The 18,008-nt window shown below is 40.7% G+C and overlaps 6 protein-coding genes and 2 non-coding genes across 8 annotated transcripts; 4 read left to right on the plus strand and 4 right to left on the minus strand. All coding sequences in view use genetic code 12, as the record gives it.

The window, feature by feature from the left end:
• Positions 1-105: 105 nt before the first annotated feature.
• Positions 106-5,790, minus strand: FAS2 (3-oxoacyl-[acyl-carrier-protein] synthase; the record flags this gene model as incomplete). The annotated part of the gene is made up of 1 exon (XM_006689429.1): positions 106-5,790. One exon carries the CDS (start codon positions 5,788-5,790, stop codon positions 106-108), a length of 5,685 nt encoding a protein of 1,894 aa, XP_006689492.1.
• A 564-nt stretch (positions 5,791-6,354) lies between these two features.
• On the minus strand, positions 6,355-8,658 carry PSN45_001964 (uncharacterized protein; the record flags this gene model as incomplete). Its single annotated transcript, XM_006689428.1, has 1 exon — positions 6,355-8,658. One exon carries the CDS (start codon positions 8,656-8,658, stop codon positions 6,355-6,357), a length of 2,304 nt encoding a protein of 767 aa, XP_006689491.1.
• Positions 8,659-9,380: 722 nt separating this feature from the next.
• PSN45_001965 (uncharacterized protein) lies at positions 9,381-11,480 on the plus strand (the record flags this gene model as incomplete). Its single annotated transcript, XM_006689427.2, has 1 exon — positions 9,381-11,480. The coding sequence occupies one exon, from the start codon at positions 9,381-9,383 to the stop codon at positions 11,478-11,480; it is 2,100 nt and encodes a 699-aa protein (XP_006689490.1).
• A 143-nt stretch (positions 11,481-11,623) lies between these two features.
• Positions 11,624-11,696, plus strand: PSN45_001966. The gene has a single exon. It is a non-coding gene; the product is annotated as a tRNA-Arg (tRNA).
• A 7-nt stretch (positions 11,697-11,703) lies between these two features.
• Positions 11,704-11,796, plus strand: PSN45_001967. The gene has a single exon. It is a non-coding gene; the product is annotated as a tRNA-Phe (tRNA).
• Positions 11,797-11,858: 62 nt separating this feature from the next.
• PSN45_001968 (cyclin) lies at positions 11,859-12,860 on the minus strand (the record flags this gene model as incomplete). Its single annotated transcript, XM_006689426.2, has 1 exon — positions 11,859-12,860. One exon carries the CDS (start codon positions 12,858-12,860, stop codon positions 11,859-11,861), a length of 1,002 nt encoding a protein of 333 aa, XP_006689489.1.
• Positions 12,861-13,061: 201 nt separating this feature from the next.
• BMS1 (Glycoside hydrolase 2 (Mannanase, beta-galactosidase)) lies at positions 13,062-16,571 on the minus strand (the record flags this gene model as incomplete). The annotated part of the gene is made up of 1 exon (XM_066157771.1): positions 13,062-16,571. One exon carries the CDS (start codon positions 16,569-16,571, stop codon positions 13,062-13,064), a length of 3,510 nt encoding a protein of 1,169 aa, XP_066013868.1.
• Positions 16,572-16,855: 284 nt separating this feature from the next.
• PSN45_001970 (uncharacterized protein) lies at positions 16,856-17,959 on the plus strand (the record flags this gene model as incomplete). Its single annotated transcript, XM_006689424.2, has 1 exon — positions 16,856-17,959. One exon carries the CDS (start codon positions 16,856-16,858, stop codon positions 17,957-17,959), a length of 1,104 nt encoding a protein of 367 aa, XP_006689487.2.
• Positions 17,960-18,008: the final 49 nt, after the last annotated feature.

Genomic DNA, 18,008 nt, shown 5'->3' on the forward strand with positions numbered 1-18,008 from the left:
CGTTTATGATTTATTTATTTATTTATTATATTTATTATATTTATTAGTTGAACTGGAAAAGGTTTCGACATATTTCTTTATGTATTAACAAATATATATAGAAAATTAGTATTCGCTCAACGCAACAGCAGTGGCCTGAAAGTCATCGTGTGAGATGGAAACACTCACATTCTTGACACCAGCCTTCTCAGCAGCAGCTTTAGCAGCTCCAACCAAGTTGACTTTTGGTGCACCAGTAGCACTACGAACAACTTGGATATCAACCAAAGCTGCACCAGCACCTTGGGACTTTACACCCAAAGCTTTGAACACAGCTTCTTTAGCAGACCAGGTTCCCGTGAAAGAGGCTCTAGGGTCAGGAGACTTGAGACAGTACTCTTGCTCGCCTTTAGTAAAGTTTCTTTCGATGAAAGTTTCATTTTCCAAGTTCAAAGAACTCAAGAGTTCAACATCAACACCAACACCTTTGTTAGACTTGTTCAAAGTACTCAAAGCTTTGGCAATGTTGTTAGAAGACTCACTAATATAGCTAGCAGAAGCTTGAATAGTCTTATTGGCAAACTTGAGGTCCTTTCCTTCACTAACACGAGCCAATGGGTCCAAGTATACTTGTTTTTCCAAGTCGTCGACGTATGGAGCATCATTCTTTTGAACAAACATGGTGTTTCTGGTAATGGCATTGTGCATGTAACGGTAGGTTTTCTTGTTTCTAGAAACAACCTTAGCAGCATATTCCTCATAGGAAGCTTGATCCAAAACAGCGTATAAGTAGTCTGGGTGAATAACGATAGCTTGAGCACCCTTTTGACCAAAACCAAAAGAAGTGACCGAAACAGCCTTAATACCATCAGTTTGAATGGATCTAGATGGGAACATAACATAATCAAATTCTTGCAAGATTTGATCCACGTTATCAGCATTTCTATTACCAGGAACAAGACCAGTTTGCAAGATTTGTAAAGCCCCGTTCAACATCCAAGCACCAGCAGCACCCTTTGGATGACCAGTCAAGAACTTTTGAAACACACCATACACTGGGTTACCTTCAGTTCTACCTAAGTGCTTCATCATCGAATGAACAGTCAAAGTTTCGTTCTTGTCATTAGCCTTGGTGGAAGTACCGTGGAAAGAGGCAACACCCAAGTCATCAATGGTCAAACCGAAAGTAGCCATAGCTCCTCTCAATGGAGCAATTCTTGGGTCAGACTTGTAGAAGTCGTTACCCCATTGTCTCTTAGCATCAGCAATTTGGCGTTTGGCTTCTCTGTCAATTTCTTCAGAACGTTCAGCTAAAAATTCTTCAACAACAAATTCTTCTTCGAAGTCATTGTAAGATTCCTTAGCAAGTTCTGCTTCTTCGTACAAGTAGTCGATCTCGGATTCTCTCCAAGATTCAATTTGAGCGAGCCTGTTCTTCAATTGTCTAGCTCTGTACTTGATGTTCAACTTGGATGATGGGAACTTCAAGTCGCCGTGATATTCTCTAGCGGTGGTCAAAATTCCTTTACCAGGAGCTGGAACTGATTTTCCAATCTTGTCTGAAGCAGTGGCACTCATAGCCAAGATACCGTAAATTGGAACACCCATTTTGATGGCCAAATCGGCACTCATGACAACTTGAACACCAGAACCTTGAGATTCCATGAAACCACTTCTAGTTGTAGTGGTTGGTCTGGACATTTCAGCTGGAGTTCTTCCATGATCAAATTCATCATAAGTGTTGGAAGTAGCATTCATGTTAGCGAATTCATGGGAACTTTCTTCTTGGAAGTCATCTAAACCACCTACAACACAAATCTTGGCTTTCTTGGCCAATATAGTTTCAATACCAAGTTCAACTGATTCAATAGCAGTAGCACACGCACCAACCGGGGTTCTAATAGGACCAGATGATGATAACAACAACATATTGATCCAAGCAGGCATGGTATTGATAAAGGATTCTTGCAAGATATCATTTTGCACTTGCTTCTCTTCGTATCTGTCTTTAAAGATACCCTTTAAAGCAGTCATACCACCCATACCAGAACCAATACAGTTACCAAGTTCGGAAAGATGAATATACTTGTAGAATTCGTAAGGGTCGGTAACACCAGAAGCTAACAAAGCTTCTACAGTTGCAACCAAAGCGAACAAAGTAACTGGATCAACTTGAGAAATAATGTCATCGTCAATACCATAAGTTTTAGCATTCCAACCGGTTGGAATTTGACCAGCAACGAGACGGTCAAATTTCAAGGCCTTTGGAATGTACAAAGTAGCACCAGTCAAAATCTTGATAGAATATTCACCAGATTCTTCATCTTCGAATATCTCACACTTATCACCATGTTGAAGCTTGTATTGCTCGGCAACTTCTTTGGAAGCTTCGAATGGTTCCAAGTCATGTTGAACCACAACTTCTTGAATTAACTTCTTCTTGTTTGGATCATAACCTCCGAACAATTCTGGTTCAACTAAACGGATACCCGAGTGTTCTAGAATATGCTCTTCATATTTGGCCTTGATTTCGTGATCTTCAACCGGAGCTTGGGTCTTAGCATCAACCCAACCAGAGTATGGTTTACCCTTCAACTTACCATTGTGGTATTTGATCAAACCCATAATCCAAGCCATTTCAATGGCTCCTTCAATAGAGAATTCACCATTTGCTTCCATTTCCCATCTGGTTCTGGAGTTACCCCATGGCCCAACTTCGGAGAAACCAGTGACCACAACAACGCTTTCTAAATCTAACATTCCTTCCAAGTCCGGAGCAATTTCCTTGATCTCCTTGTAGGATTTCATTCCTGGGAAATCGAACTTCATATTAGATCTAGCTTGAACTTTGACTTTAGCATAGTTGTTGTCGACATTTTCTCCATTGACAACTCTTTGTTCAATGCTGGATTCTAAAGAGACAGCACGCTTAACATCAGCAGTTTCCAAGAGATCAGTTCTCAACTTAGTGGTGACATCCTTCAAGTTGTCGATGTATTGGAATCCACCGTTCAAGTCAGCCAAAATTGGTTCTTCTTGACAAAGTTGAGTAAGTTCTGGAGTCATCAATCCCAAAATGTTAAAGGCCATTTCCTTTTGACTAAAAGTTCTAACCCCCAACTTTTCGAATCCTTCAGCAATGATGTTGTTGGCACTCATCAAACCAGTACCTCTGGTCCAACCAATGACGGCACCACAGATGGTTAATCTGGTTCCCCAATCTTCGGAGTACCATCTATTGAACAAAGTTTCTAAGGAAATCTTGGATTCAGAATATAAACCATCGAAACCGAAAGTTCCGTGGTTTGGAGACAATGGCAAGATGACTTGAGCTGGTCTGGTGTCAGTACTCTTTTTAGACTTAACACCACCCAAAAGTCTCAACACATTAGTCAACATAATTCTATGAGCGAGCTCAGATTTAGAGTCGATGTTGTCCAAACCGTTACCGTTTTCTGGAATGGCAGCAAATGGAACGATGATGTCCAAATCCCAACCAAGACCACCTTGCTTAGGATCGTTGTAGATGTAATCAACCAAAGCATTGACGTCTTTAACAGAACCTTGGTTGAATGGAACAACAATCAAGGTTGAGCCAGCAGCACCGTATCTGGAATACATGGTTTGGTAGTATTCGGTGGTCTTCTTGGAAAATCTAGAAGTAGTTACAATAACTTTAGCACCACCACTAATCAAACCTTGAAGAACTTCGGCACCAATAGATCCAGCACCAGCACCAGTAACCAAAACATGTTTGTCCTTGAAAGTCAAACCGTTAATAGCACACGATTCCAAGCCATCCAAATAAGTTGAAGAGAGCTTGTGATCGTATTCCCAACCTTCACGAGTCTTTCTCTGGATGTGCAAGAAAGGAATGGTTTCTTGGGGGATTGTGGAAGAAACTGGTTGCAAAATAGAGGTCTTGTCAGGTAAAGAAGCAATTTCATCGTCCGAAGTAGCAGGTGAAGAAAGGATATCTTCGGCTTCTTCAACTGGAGTTGCAGTACCAGTAGCTATGGCCCTATTGTCAATTTCCTTAGAACTGTCAATGTAGTCAATCAACTGAGTGTACAAGGACTGGAAATCCAACTTGGTGTCCGCAGACAAGTTTTGTTGTTTAACAATGGCTTTGTAAACTCTGGCCAAATCGTCCTTGATAGTTGGCTTGGACTTTTGCTTGGTTATCTCTCCACCTTGAGCCATTTCGTAAACGTATTGTTCAAACTTTCTAACAGATGGGCTTTCAATTTCGTTGTAGTCAATTTGACCTCTAGCATCGATATTGGTGTGAGGTTTGGTGATCTTACTGACATCCTTGAAAGCTGGATCAACATCCAAAACTTGCTTACAGTTGTCAATCAACTGTTGACCAAGTTTCTTAGCCAACTGATAGGTTTCACCCTTGTATTCTGGAGTATGATCAATGTGGTATTGCATAAACTTAATCAAGGTTGGATTAGAACGGTTCATGATCTGGATACATTGGTTGATGGTTTCTCTGTCAACAGAAGTCAATTTACCAAAAATGATATCGAAGTACATGGACAACACATCCTGTCTAGCCCAGTTCCAGTAAGAATCGTAAGTTCTTGCTTTCAATGGTGAGAAAATAGGCTTGATACCCTTGGCATAGAATTCTCCGTGCTCTTCTTCCCATAAATCCAATTCTTTTTGCAACACAGCTGAAGCTTCCTTTTCTTTAACAAAGGACTTCGCTCCCTTGTTTAAATCAACCTTCAAGTACCTGGCCAAAGTTTCTAATTGCTGCTTTGCCAAGTTCTTGTTTTCGGCAGTAACGGCGTCTAAAGCAGCACTGTCAATGACTGCACCAGCAGCACCACCCGCACCACCGGCAGCTTCAGCACCAGAGTTCAAGGAAATACCGGCCATAGAAGCATGTTTCTGGGCCATTCCATCCAAGAACAGCTTGGCATCATTTTCAGATCCCAACCGATTGGCAGGTTCATTCACCAAGGCTAATAACAATACTGAATCTTGTCTTCCAGCAGCAAACCCATAACGGGAGTCTAAGTACTTTCTAGCAGAAGTGACAGAAAAACCACCAGGCATCTTGGAAGACATCAATCTACCGACCAAACCCGAGGTAGTCTTACCTAATTGCCCACTGAATGAATCTTGGAACTGTTCGGCCAACTCTTGCAAAGGAGTATCTTCGGGTTTTTCAGGAGTGGAGCCAAATTCCTTACCTAAATCACCCAAAATTTCGTTCTGAACGGTGGATTTACCGTTAACAAGATCCTTGATGGCCTTGGACATGGGAACGGCGTCCAAAGGTTTCTTTAACTTTTGGGCCACCAACACTTGCACAATCAACCCAGCGGAAACAGCCTCATCGGCCACCGAAGCCACAGGACCACTAGGAGCTGGAACGGGAGCTGGAGCTTGAGCTGGAACGGGAGCAGCGGGGGAAGCGGCAGGTGCACTCTCAGTAGCAGTAGCAGCTGGAGTGTCAGCTTTGTTGGCATTCAAAGATTTGGTGATACTTGGCTTATCGGATTCTAAGTCTGCTGGATCAGGGGTGTAATAAATCTGGTTAGCATCCTTGGAGTAACACAAGACTTGACGTTGCAAGGACAAAGCGGCATCAAAAGACTCGTATTTGGCCTTAATAGTTCTGGAAGCCATACCAGCCAAGGTTGGAGATGGACCAATTTCCACCACTCTTTCAGTCTTGTTGTCCTTCAAGAACACATCTTGGGTTTCAATCCATCTGACGGGAGAAGCAAACTGGTAAGCTAACAACTCGGTCAACAAGGTATGCGAGAGTTCTTGTTCGATCTCAGGACGCATGGTTAAAGAAATTTAATTAGTGATTTGTGAGATGAGGGCGTTTAATCGCTTATATATTTTGGCAACCAACAATTTTTATAAACAGTTTTTTTTGGATTTTGCGAGTACTCAACAAGTTGCAAATGGTTTGTGCAGGCCAGGTGTTTCGGTGGGTATTTGTCGCGCCCTGCCACGGACAAATGTCGCGGTCTGTCGACGAGATTTTTGGCGCATCGATGGTGAAGGATTTTTTTTCTCATCGACAACTAGACATAGTGCAGTGTATGGGGGTTAATTCACGTTCGGCACAGGCAAAAGACGATAGATATTGTTTTTGCAAGTGCGGATTCTGTGGATATACCCAGACACGCTAACCGTCTTTTTTCCCAACACGATGCCTTCTCGTTGACCCTGATTATATTCGTTTATTTTCAGTCTAAAGTGGTGAATGAGAACACTTTCGTAGTTGGAAAATCAAATCCTTGATCTATTCCACCCTATCTTGATTTCTTTGTGGTATCACTATGGGACTAATCAACTGATCAACAATCACGTAATATATGTAAATTAATAACTAGATGGTCTCTAAGTCTCTACTTTCTTTCCACTACAAAACTCGCAATTGATGAGGTTACCAGCAATGTCATATCCAAAGGCATCTTGTCTCCCTGTGTATCCCACAAATAACGCGTTCATGCTTGGAGGGAACTTGTTTGGGTCAAGCTGGTTCAGATTGATCTTGTTGGCAGACACATCAATTTCAAAAAGCACATTATGTTGGATCACCTCGGTGATTCCCAAATTGTCAGGTGAAAACTTGGATAATCGGTTGCTTGACAAATTGACACTTGTGAGCAGTGTAGTGTTATTTGTCAAAAGCGATTTGTCGTAACTTAGGTGAAAACTTACAATTTTGTTGCAGGAGAAATCTACAAATCGTAGATTTGGGTGCAAACGGAGTTTGACTTGTCGAAGCGAGTTATGAGAAACAGACAATCGATCCACTCCCGAAAGATGAGCAAACGCATCAAAATCAATGGTTGATATCTCATTGAAGCTTAGGTCAAGGGTTTTCAAAGACACCGGGAGTCCTTGTGGAAGTGTTCTTAAATTATTGTTACCCATATTGAGAATCGAAAGCGAGGTTCCGAACTTCAGGTTTCGGATTGAGTTCATATTACAACCACACACACTTAACTCAATTAGGTCTTTAAAGTCGATGTTTTTCAAGGTAGAAATATTATTCCCATCAAGATTTAGCACTTTCAAAGACGAACCGAACGTAAAGCCCGTTAAATCTTGTATAGAATTATGATTCAAGTACAAGGAAAATATGTTCAATTTTTCACCCCTGGCATTTACCTCAAAGTTAACTGGGTTTGACACAAAGTTTTCTGTTAGATGCAAGATTGCCAACGTAGGGGGCAAGTAGTGATTCTGGATTTTGTTGATTCTATTAGACCCGATTCCCAAACTTCTGAGACGAGGAGGGAATTTAAAGTCATCAATTGTGGTAAGAAGGTTTACTTCTAATGATAAGATGGTCAATCCTCTAGGAAGAACCAAATAATTTAGCTTTCTCAACCCGGTATTTCTTAGTTCAAGGGTAGTCAACCTAGGAGGGAATGCAATCGGGTAACTCCATTCAATGGGGTTATAAGACAAGTCCAAGGACTCCAAGAATGGTGGGAATATCAATTCACCCAAAGAGTCAATGTCACAATTTTCCAATCTCAAGGACACCAAGGACTTGAATACGTCAGCAAAGTTTGTCATCACAAAGGGCTTGCTGATATCTATCGATTTCAAGTTTGAAAGGTATACTAGACTTTGAACATCAGATCCTGTGGTTGGATATTGATCAGGACTCACCGAAAGATTATTCAAAACAGGACAACACTTTTGAATTAATATATGCAATTCTTGGTTATTCTCTGGAGTAAGACCATCCAACTTTTGCAACCGTAAATCCTTCAACACTTTGGAGTTTACATTTGCCTTCAATAGGCCACAAAAGAACTTTCCATGTGATAAGTCTTTGACAGACTCAAGGTCAAGTTTGACCAACTTCAGGGGATATTGATACTTTAAAACCTCTCTGCTGATAGTAACATGATTCAACGTAAGAGTGGTTAATGTCAGCGGGAGTCCCGTCTTCAATACAATAGACATATTGTTGATGTTTCCAAAAGGGTCGGGACACATAAATGAGTCTGTGATCTTTGTTTGGGTAAGATAACTATCGTCCATAGCATGTAAGTTTGAGTTAACCAACCATATTCGCTTCAAGTTGGGAAAATCATGGTAATCTATGAGGCAATAAGGTACGTAATTTGTTATGAGCATACTAGTAATAAACCGTCCGAAATTGGATGTTTTGAACATGGAGATGATGTAGGATAAATCCATCACCGCCAACATTGCTGGGTCAAATTCTAACTCGATGTTGAAGGTGAAGTTCATCGACTGGAAATCTCTGCCAAGTTCATATACAACATCTCTGAAATCCACGAGATCAGATAATTCCTTGACATAATACGTCAAGGTGACTTCATTGGTTAGCTGGTCACCAGCCCATTTGCAAAACCGCATCATCAGAAGTAACAGCTCTTGACTCTTAACGAGATCCAAGTCTTTCTTCGAGATATAGGAAGGAGTCAATATATAGAGACCCAATATCGTGTAGTTGGAAAGCCTGTTTGTGTAACATATGTTGCAATGGGCAATATATCGTAGTACTTGGTTGGTAAGGTTAGATAATGAAGCTGTTGGTTTCTCAGATAAATTTCTGATTTGATTAGCCAAAAATGATACTTCGCTGATATCAAGATAGCTAAGGATATGTTCAATCACTTCGCCTGGAAGCGTGCTTATTTTGTGGTATTCCATAAGCCGTATGCCGTACAACTCTAGTTGAAGAAATCGTGATGAACTTTTGAATTACTCAAGCTGTTTTTATATCCACCGTAAATGTATGGTCTTCGCGAATGGCTTCAGCTCAAATATAGCGATACGGATTCCACATGATTTATGCAAGCTGAACAATGGGCGTTGTTTACAAAATATATGGAACTCGCCTGAAGGCTGTGATGGAACCCCAGTCCAGCCAATTGACATAAAAGGGCCTTACTTACGTGCCTATCAGTTGTCATGGGTTAGGAGTCTCTGTTCCAGAAACAACCGTCATTTTCACGTCAGGGCCATACGATAGCCGAAACGGAATTGGGTCTGAAAGTTCGGAGATAAAGCCCCGCCAGACTCTGCCACACCATGATGGTCTTCTAGTAGTTTATGATCTATTCCGGGCCCTTCTTTACCAGGAGGGTCCTGAATTGATTCCAATGTAACTGCCAGTCGGTTGGTGGCCCCTGCACACAGACATGCTTTTCTTTATCAGGCGCGCAGGTTTATCTTTAGCAGCATCTCAACAAAAATACCCTCATCCGCTTAACCCACTCAATTCAAAAGCATCTCAACCTTGTACCTCCGGAGATACTAAACCCACTTTCATTGCATAGGTCGTCTCCATCATCAGCCCTGTGAGCTCCCTTGTTTTCTCCGCGCTTGCCACCTCACTGGTGTATATTTTTTTGCCCTGATTGTGTACACCCATGCCCCTGATGACACAATACAACAATCAATTGAAAATCAATAAAGTCCATACTTCTACCCAAAGAGGGTACAAGTTGGGGTCTACCAATGCCACGTGGAAGAAGCTCAAACAGGTGGCCAATGTCGCTTCTGATGAATCATTTCCTGTTGTTGATGACGATGAACAGGAAGAACCTATTATCCAACAAGGACCGGCAGGCGAGGTGTTTATTATTTATCCCGTCTCCACCATTGTTGAAGTATGGTACTGGATTCCACCAGAGGTGGAAGGTGATGTGGTTGCACAGGACTTTAGTGGCGATACGTTGTACTTTTACTCCCAGATTAAGTTGACTCATAATCCCAAAAACGTGAACTCCAATATCAATAATAGCGAGGAATCATCGCTTAAACCTGTAATCGACTCACTAAGTATTATTGATGGCAGTTTAAGCAAGGGCTACAATATTCTAGTGGTGTACAAGTATCCCAAGTTCTCCATCCAAACACGTACTTTACTGGTACTGGAATCAAGTTCCCTGATAATTCAACATTTGAATTTGCCTGACTTCTTCGTTAATAACCCAGGTACTGAGTTGGTAGTCAAGTGCAATTCTAATTTTGTTGTGGTAAGTAATAATGAAGGGTTCCTATACGTGTTTAATTGGGATCCGGTGTTGCTGAGGTATGTGAGAGCCAACTCCAACCAGAGCTTGAAAGACTTGAAGAAGTCCACTACCTTGCCTATTTTGAGAAGCTTTAATTTAGTTTCTCAGGTTTCAGATGATGAGGTATTGTTCAAAACGAGCTGTTCTGACAAGAAGGCAATCTTTGATTTGAATAACAACTGGTTGGTTTATTCCCCCACAAAGGTTGAATACAATCAGATTAAAATCAACCAGAACTCTTTTACCCCGGTGAAGTTGCCAACGTCTAAACCTTTATTGAACAAGGTCTTGGAGAACTTGTCAAACACTGCGTTGGACCTGTTGTTTAGGCTTTCAAAGTTCTCCACCAAGAAATTGAACGAGTACATGAAGAATAGGAACAACCAGGACGTAAGTATGAAAGCTGTTGGTAATCCCTTGGCCAAGTTATTGAACCAAACTCTTCATTCTCTCAATGAAACGAAGGCAAGTTTTCAAATCAATGATAATCAAATCATCAAGATTGTGGATTTGTCCAATGACAAAACCTTGACGATTTTTAAAACTCCAGATGGAATTTCCAACTTGTCATTCAACCCTTACGATTTACAACTTGTCAATTCCAACCTAAGGGGCGACAGTTTTTTCATTTGGGATCTCCTTAAACTTCCTGGCGAAGTATCCTTGATGGGGAAATTCTCGAGAGGAAAAACATCCGGAATTATTGATGATTTTTTTTGGTTTATCAATAATAATGAAGATGACCCACAATTATCAGATGAAATATTAAAGGGAACCAACTCAGGATTTGGGTGTATCAATTCCAAATCTGGCACTGTCCATTGGTATAATATCAATTATTTGCTTTCTAATTTAAGCAATAACCTTCCCAATTATTTGGGCAAAGAGTTCCCTATTAACCTTGAGACTTCCAATAAGGAATTCTTGAATGATTGGATTTTATCGTCTAGCTCTGGAAAGTATAAGCAGTTCTTGAAGGTACCAAATTTGTTGAATTTGTCTCCCAAGAATCTTTGTGATTTGAATCAACTAGCGATTTTAGACAGTGAGAATAACTTGAAACTTGTTAATCCATTGAATGGTGACAATTGTTTCAAGTTTGAATTACCAACGTCGATGGTAGACTCAAAATTGGCGAACAGAAGCAAAATTATCTTCAATGATCATTTAAAGAAAAAGGATAATTTGATTCCTTTATCACAGATTGAAATTGAAACTTGCAAGCCATTCATGAATCTCACTAACTACAGAAATATTGAGATTTCTTGTTATGACTATCCGGCTGAAGATACAGAAGGTCGGACTGACTTTGATAATATCTACGAATCTTACTCAACTATGACAAACCACAAAGTTCCAATAAAAAGAATAAAAATAGAAAATACTAAAGAAATGGATGAAGAAATTGATTTCATTGATCAGCTAGTTGACGACTTGATTCTCAACGACTGATCATTATTTATGTTAATGTATCAAATTTACGACCTTGAAGTCTAATTATCACCAATAGTTTAACTGCAATAATCGCCATAACTACTACAAGCTCTTACAGTTTCTTCGTCTCCTGATACAGGGGGTGTTTTTGTTGCAGATCTGCCTGCGTGGCGTAATGGTTAGCGCATTTGACTTCTAATCAAAAGATTCCGGGTTCGAGTCCCGGCGTGGGTTTGGTGATGCGGATTTAGCTCAGTTGGGAGAGCGTCAGACTGAAGTTATACTTTAGTCCCAGTTAATCTGAAGGTCCTGTGTTCGATCCACAGAATTCGCATATTTTTTGGCTTAGAATACTTCTAGCGTAATAATTGTTCATTAAAAGGTATATAGAAGATATCATGAAGTCTTGTCATCAATATTCTCTTTAACAAATGTCCGTAATTGAGAAAAACTCTTTAAATAGTGGTTCAAACTATCCTCATTGACCACCAAGCGGAAGTTACATAAGAACAAGAACCCTACTTCGATTTTGAAGAGTTCCTTCTGAGAAACACCTCCAACAGTCGCAAATGTCTTTTGTTTTTGGTAAATATCTTCAAGGATCTTTGTCAGACACCTAATCAGAGCCAATATAAGCCTGTAAACGTTACAAGGAGTCAACACGATTATCTTATGAAGAAATGCCAATTTATACACCAAGAAGGCAGCATGGATGTAGCAGGAAACTGAAATGGCAGAAGAATATGTTCTTATTCTTTGAAGAAATTGCTCAATAGACAATTTGGGTGGGGCTACCAAGTCAAACACCTTAACAACAAGTTTATTTTGACTCTTGACCATGGGATCTTGGTAGTATGTGATCTCTGATTTGACGTCCTGGAAGTCAACATAGTTAGATAACGTCAAATTAGTTGTATCTATTAAGTGTTGGAGGTCTATGACTTCAATGTCCTCATTGTCAGTCGAATCTACAAGTGAGTCCGGGGTAGTTTCCTTAAGAACTGCATCATAATCTCCTCCGACGTGGTTGTTGGTGCTGGAATCAACTTTCATGATCTTGGAAGGTGGAGGGCTGGGAGTTGGAGATGTTCGTACTTTGATATCTGATTCAAGCGAATCTACGCTGGGGTTGAGCAACTTGAGGTCCACTTCACTTTGTTGCAACAGTCGAGCTCGAAACTGCTCAAACAATTCTGGGTCACTCTGAAGTTTCATTATATCTTCCAAAGTGTACAAAAGCACTGCTATGGCTTCACATGCAAAAAACTTGTTAATGTCTTTTGTATTGCCGTCAATGTCAATAACCAAGTCGTGAATGTTAACGTCGCTGATTTCCTTGGGTTCGTCCACAAACGTCTCCTGGGGCATTTTCAACGGAATCTCGTGGGTGTCTGACATGGTTATGGAGAGTTCAAGGCGTTTATGGTTGCGATGTAAAATATTTTTGGTTAAACAAGTCAGGGAAAAAACGTAACATTGCAACTGTTTCTGCGCATGTAGATTATCGCGTGGGAGCGCGACCCCAAGTCTAGCCATACCCCGGTAATTGAACAAGAGTCTTATCTTACTGTGCATTAGATACTATATGCGATTAATTTCTTAACGATGCTGTCTCTTACCAAAAGCATTGTGGTTATCCTCACTGGCTGATAATGCTCTCTTGTTTCCAGATTTGGAAAAGTACTCCTTTTTACGTTCCTTTTGCTTCTCTTTCTTTGCTTCTTCACGCTTTGCAATCTCCTTAAGCCTGTCTTTAAACTTCACATCCTTCTTGGTCTTTCTCTTGGTTTCCTTCTCTTTCCTCACAGTTGCAATTTTTTGCATCAAGTCACGAGCCTTCTTCTCTTCACCTCCCAACACCACCGCTCTCTTACTCATATAGGTTTTCTTGCTCTGAGGCTTCATTTCATGAATTTGAGACTTAAAAGGCAAGGCACTCTTAATAGATTTGGGAACTCTCAAGGGGTTGAACTTTCTCTCTTGTCTATCAATCTTTTTGTAGGCTGAATCTGCATTCATAGGAGTAGCAATATCTCTCTCGGCTCTGACCTGTCCAGTCAATTTCATTCCTCTCCATTCGGAATGGTTTCTTAACAATAAGGAAGTAACCGGGTTATAAAAGTGCTTGATGTTCACAGGATACCAGGTCTTCAAGAAAATGGTATCGGACATTAAGATTTTGTCTTCAAAAGTGGCTCTGAAATGTCCTTCGGGTTTTGATAATGCTCTTTTGATTTCACCTCTGATTCCCGAAACAGTACGAAGAGAAGCACCTTCGAACTTGGCCACTTCCAACGAGTTGGCAAACATGTCTTTGATGAATGCCGTATTTCTGAATATCTTGTAGGCATGTCCAATTAATTTCAATTTCTTGACAATCTCCACCGTAGAATTCAACTCTTCAACCACACCAGTGGCAGCAATCCTGAACGACCCGGTGGTACTTTCGTTATCCACCAAATTGAAACCCACAAACGTGGTATTAGGAGCGACTAAAGGTCCGTAGAATGATGCAAAACAGTAGGCGTGTTCTGGTGTATACTTCAACATTCTGTTACGAGTTCTCGAATCTGAAGTGGTGTAGATAGGAATGGTTTGGAATCTTCTCCAACCAAGCGACAAAATCAAAGGATCTGACGACTTCAAGATTTTCTTGTGCCAACGGTGTCTTCTAATTCTGACGCTCATGACTCCAAATCTTGATTCGGTAGCCAATAACCCTCCCAAAACAATTGGATAACTGGGATCCAAGTTATTGACAAACTCACAAGGTATTTTCTCAAACACAAGTTTAACATACGATCCAGCTTTGTAACCTTCAACCCTGAGTCTGGTGGCTTCGTCCATTTGGGAAAACTCAGCTTTGTTGATTTCCAATTGCTTGGCCATCTTGTTCTTTTGCATATCGTACCAAGTATCAGCTTCGGTTCTTCCTTCTGGATCATCAGCTCCGAACCCTTCACCTTCTTCGGCTTCAAATTGCAATTTCAACTTGGCCTTTTGTTCGGCATTAAGCTGCCTCTGCTCTTCAATAGTTAATTCCTCTGGCTTCTCATTATCTTCCTCAGCTTCGAAGTCTGCAAAATCGTCGTTAGAGTTATCGGACTCCTCTTCATTATCATGGTCGTCGTTATCCTCTTCGACATCATCAGCTTCCAAGTCTTCGAAATCCCCATATGCCTCTTCATCTTCTTCATCCTCGTTCCCATTTTTCTTATCGTCATCCAACTTTGGAGCTAACCAAAACTTAGACTTCAAGATACGGTAACCATTTTCGTACTCGTCGTCACTGTCATCTATTCTAGAAGCATCAAACTTGTCCTTCAATTGTTCAAGAGAAGGATATTGGTAGTTTTCCTCGACATCTTTTACGACACTGATATCTTTTTTCTTGAAGAAATCTTCATCATCTTCTTCGATATCTTCTTCACTTTCATCATCTACACTTTGCTGTTTCCATCTTCTAATAGCTTCAGCTGGTTCAATGTTTGACAAATAAAGCAACTTGTTTATATCCCACTTTCTTTGAATACTGCCTTGTAACTTTTTCGCCGTACTTCTATAGTAGTCTCCTGCATCATCCGACGACAATTGTGAGTCTTCAGCCAATTCAACTTCGTCTTCGTTATATCTGTTGTCAAAGTCAAACTTAATCATTTTTGGTTGGCCTTCTTCATCTGAATAGTTATCTTCATCTTCACCATCAGAAAGGTCTTCACCTTCATCTGCTTCTTGTACAGACTTTCCATAAATTCGAGGTCTTCTTAAAGACTTTCTTCCAGAGTCTTTTACCACTTCCTCTTCTTCTTCCACTTCTTCGAGTTCCAGGTCTGACTCTACTTCTTTGATTTGTTTGGAGGAGGAGAATAACTGTAAACCAGGTCCTTGTTCAAACCTTTCAGTCATTGTCTGTTGAACCTCTTGTAAATCGGTAACTAATCGTTCACCTTCACCCATGTCCTCAGACTTTTTGAAGCTCTCATTGTCTCCCATGTCAATGTAAACGGCATCTTTATCAACAAGAACACCACCCACATCAGACATTGGAGCATAAATAATCTTCTGTTTATCCTCCAATCTCTTTCTTCTTCTGATAGTCTTAGCTACTGGTTCACCATTTTCAGCCATTTGTTTAGCTTTTTCCCTCTCAATCTCCTCGAGCTTTTGTTCAAAATAAGGTGTAGGACAAGGATCCGGTAACTTTTCTACCAGACTGACGTGATAGTCTCCCATCCCAGCAATATGGATATGTGCGTTTGAAGCTGGTAAGGGGGTCCCATGCAAATAACCATAAATGGCCACTTTCCTGTCACATTTTGGATGCTCAGCGATTTCTTGAGGATGGGTCAAGTCAGTGATTCTATCAGCCAATAAGTAAGGATGTTCGTTTCTCCATTTCAAAGGCCTGAACTTCATCACAGAAATAAATCTGGTCAAGTTGAGGATTTCTCTATCAGGATATCTTCCGTTTAAAACACCAGACAAGTAAAACAACTTGGCACCTTGATACACTTCTGTCCAAAATCTGTTTTTCAATCTTTTCTTGGACTGTCTCAATGTAGAAGGAGACTTGAACAAGTCTAAATGGGTGGAGACACCAAGAACTCTAGGCATACCATGGTGCTGAGCGATATTCAAGAACTCCATCGTCTCCATCTCCAATCCAAAATTCCCATCGATCATTAATAATACCAAGTCGGCGATTTTGGCAGAATCTACCATAGAATTCATGTCATTGCTGACTTCTATGAAGGTGAGTCTTCTTCTCTTTCCACTGACAACAGTTACAGGACCTTTAACTTCGGTTAAGGTGGTTTTGGCAAGCCTTTTCACTAACGACTTGATCAATGTGGTTTTTCCGGTTCCAGGAGGACCAACGACCGCAACAATAATTGGAGGTGGGTCGTCGTCGGGAGTTCTGTCGACCATAGGAACATGCAATCTTTTCTCGTTCACATCTTGGGATCTCATAGCCATTCTCTGTAGCTTTCCGGGAGCATTAACAGCAAATGCCTTAGCATTCTGGCCATTCATGTGCAACTTCTTCTTGGCAGTGTTCTTTCGACCATCACCTCGGTGTGGCTTGTTTGACTGTTGCGTGGAGTCCATTTTTTTGGTCCGTTCAAATCAAGTGGAAATGCGATGAGCGATAGATTAAATTTGTTAGTCTTCTCTGCGCATCGCACTGAAAAAATTTGTGTAGATGTATTTTGCCTGTGCGCTTTTGTACTTTTGGCTGCCAAACGGTTTGTGCCATGCTTTTGTTCAGATTCTTATTCGCTTGGTTATCTTTTGTGGGTTTTGGGGTAAGTGACAAGATATGTGGAGGACTGACGCTCATACCTTTTTCAGGATTTAAGATTGTCCGTCAATACAAGCTATCAATTTCTGGAATGAAGCCCTCGTCCCAGCAGTTTATAAGCTTAGTTCATTGTTCAGCAGGTAAAGCCGACTATCAAAAGACCATCAAAGTGGACTCAATTACACAGATTGATTGGAAGAAGCCATTTTGCATTTACAAGCCCAGATTGGGATCTTATAATCCCGATCATCCACATGATACCGTGAGAAACTTGGCTGCAAAAATGATGCCTGGAGGTTTGAACACACTGATGGAAACACAAACACTGGCTTCTACTACAGGAACAGTATTTGGATACCTCAGAGACAAGTTTGACAAGATCCTAGAGAGAGTCACTGGTAATAACAAGATTGTTCAGTATACGGGAGAGAGAACAAACAGACATATTCAAGATATAGAGGGAGCTACCCTTCAAGCATCTATGGAGTGGGAGTCTCGCAACCTTGTTTGTTACAAGTTAGCAAGACGTCGAAAGTACTCAAAACTAGACTTGAGCTTTTATGTACCCCTGACATTTGTTGGAGGTCTCTTTGAATGTGGAGTGTCGCCTGAGCAGAAGAGAAAGATGTTCCAGGAGTTCAAGATGCCAAATACCGTTCGAAGCTTTGACGTTGAATGTGAGCCTGAAATATCCCGGCCTTTGATGCCTTTGATTGCAGACTACAGCACGAACCAATGGTGGGATGTTAGTAAGAATATATTCAGTCCTTCTGCATTTCAGAATATTCCATACTTGACAACTTCAGATCGATTTGATTTGAGATTTTCTGTTTATGGATCACCAGACACATCCTCAGCTAACTGGGCATCCAAAATCAGGGTCAACGAAGATTATGACTATAGTGGCTTGGATCCACATCTATTTTCGGAAGTGGTAGCATCAACTTCAGATTTCATTTTTAAGGCTTTAAAACCCATTGATTTTACTACTTTGATCAAGCAAAATGAGGAGTTGACAAACTATAAAATTGCCGGAAAGCCAATAGCTGAAAGTGACCTTATCATCAATGCCTTAAAGAAATTAAATTTGGATCAAAAAATGGGGATTTTACTTAGTCTTCAGCCTTCCAAATTTCTTGAAATCCTTCAAAGATTGCAGAACAAATGGGATTCTTTATTCAAGCATGATGAGTAAGGTATATAATTCAGGAGAGATGAGACACAAACAAACCTTCCATTTATTT

Source organism: Yamadazyma tenuis, chromosome 2 (assembly GCF_029203305.1).
Source record: "Yamadazyma tenuis chromosome 2, complete sequence".
Classification (NCBI taxonomy): domain Eukaryota; kingdom Fungi; phylum Ascomycota; class Pichiomycetes; order Serinales; family Debaryomycetaceae; genus Yamadazyma; species Yamadazyma tenuis.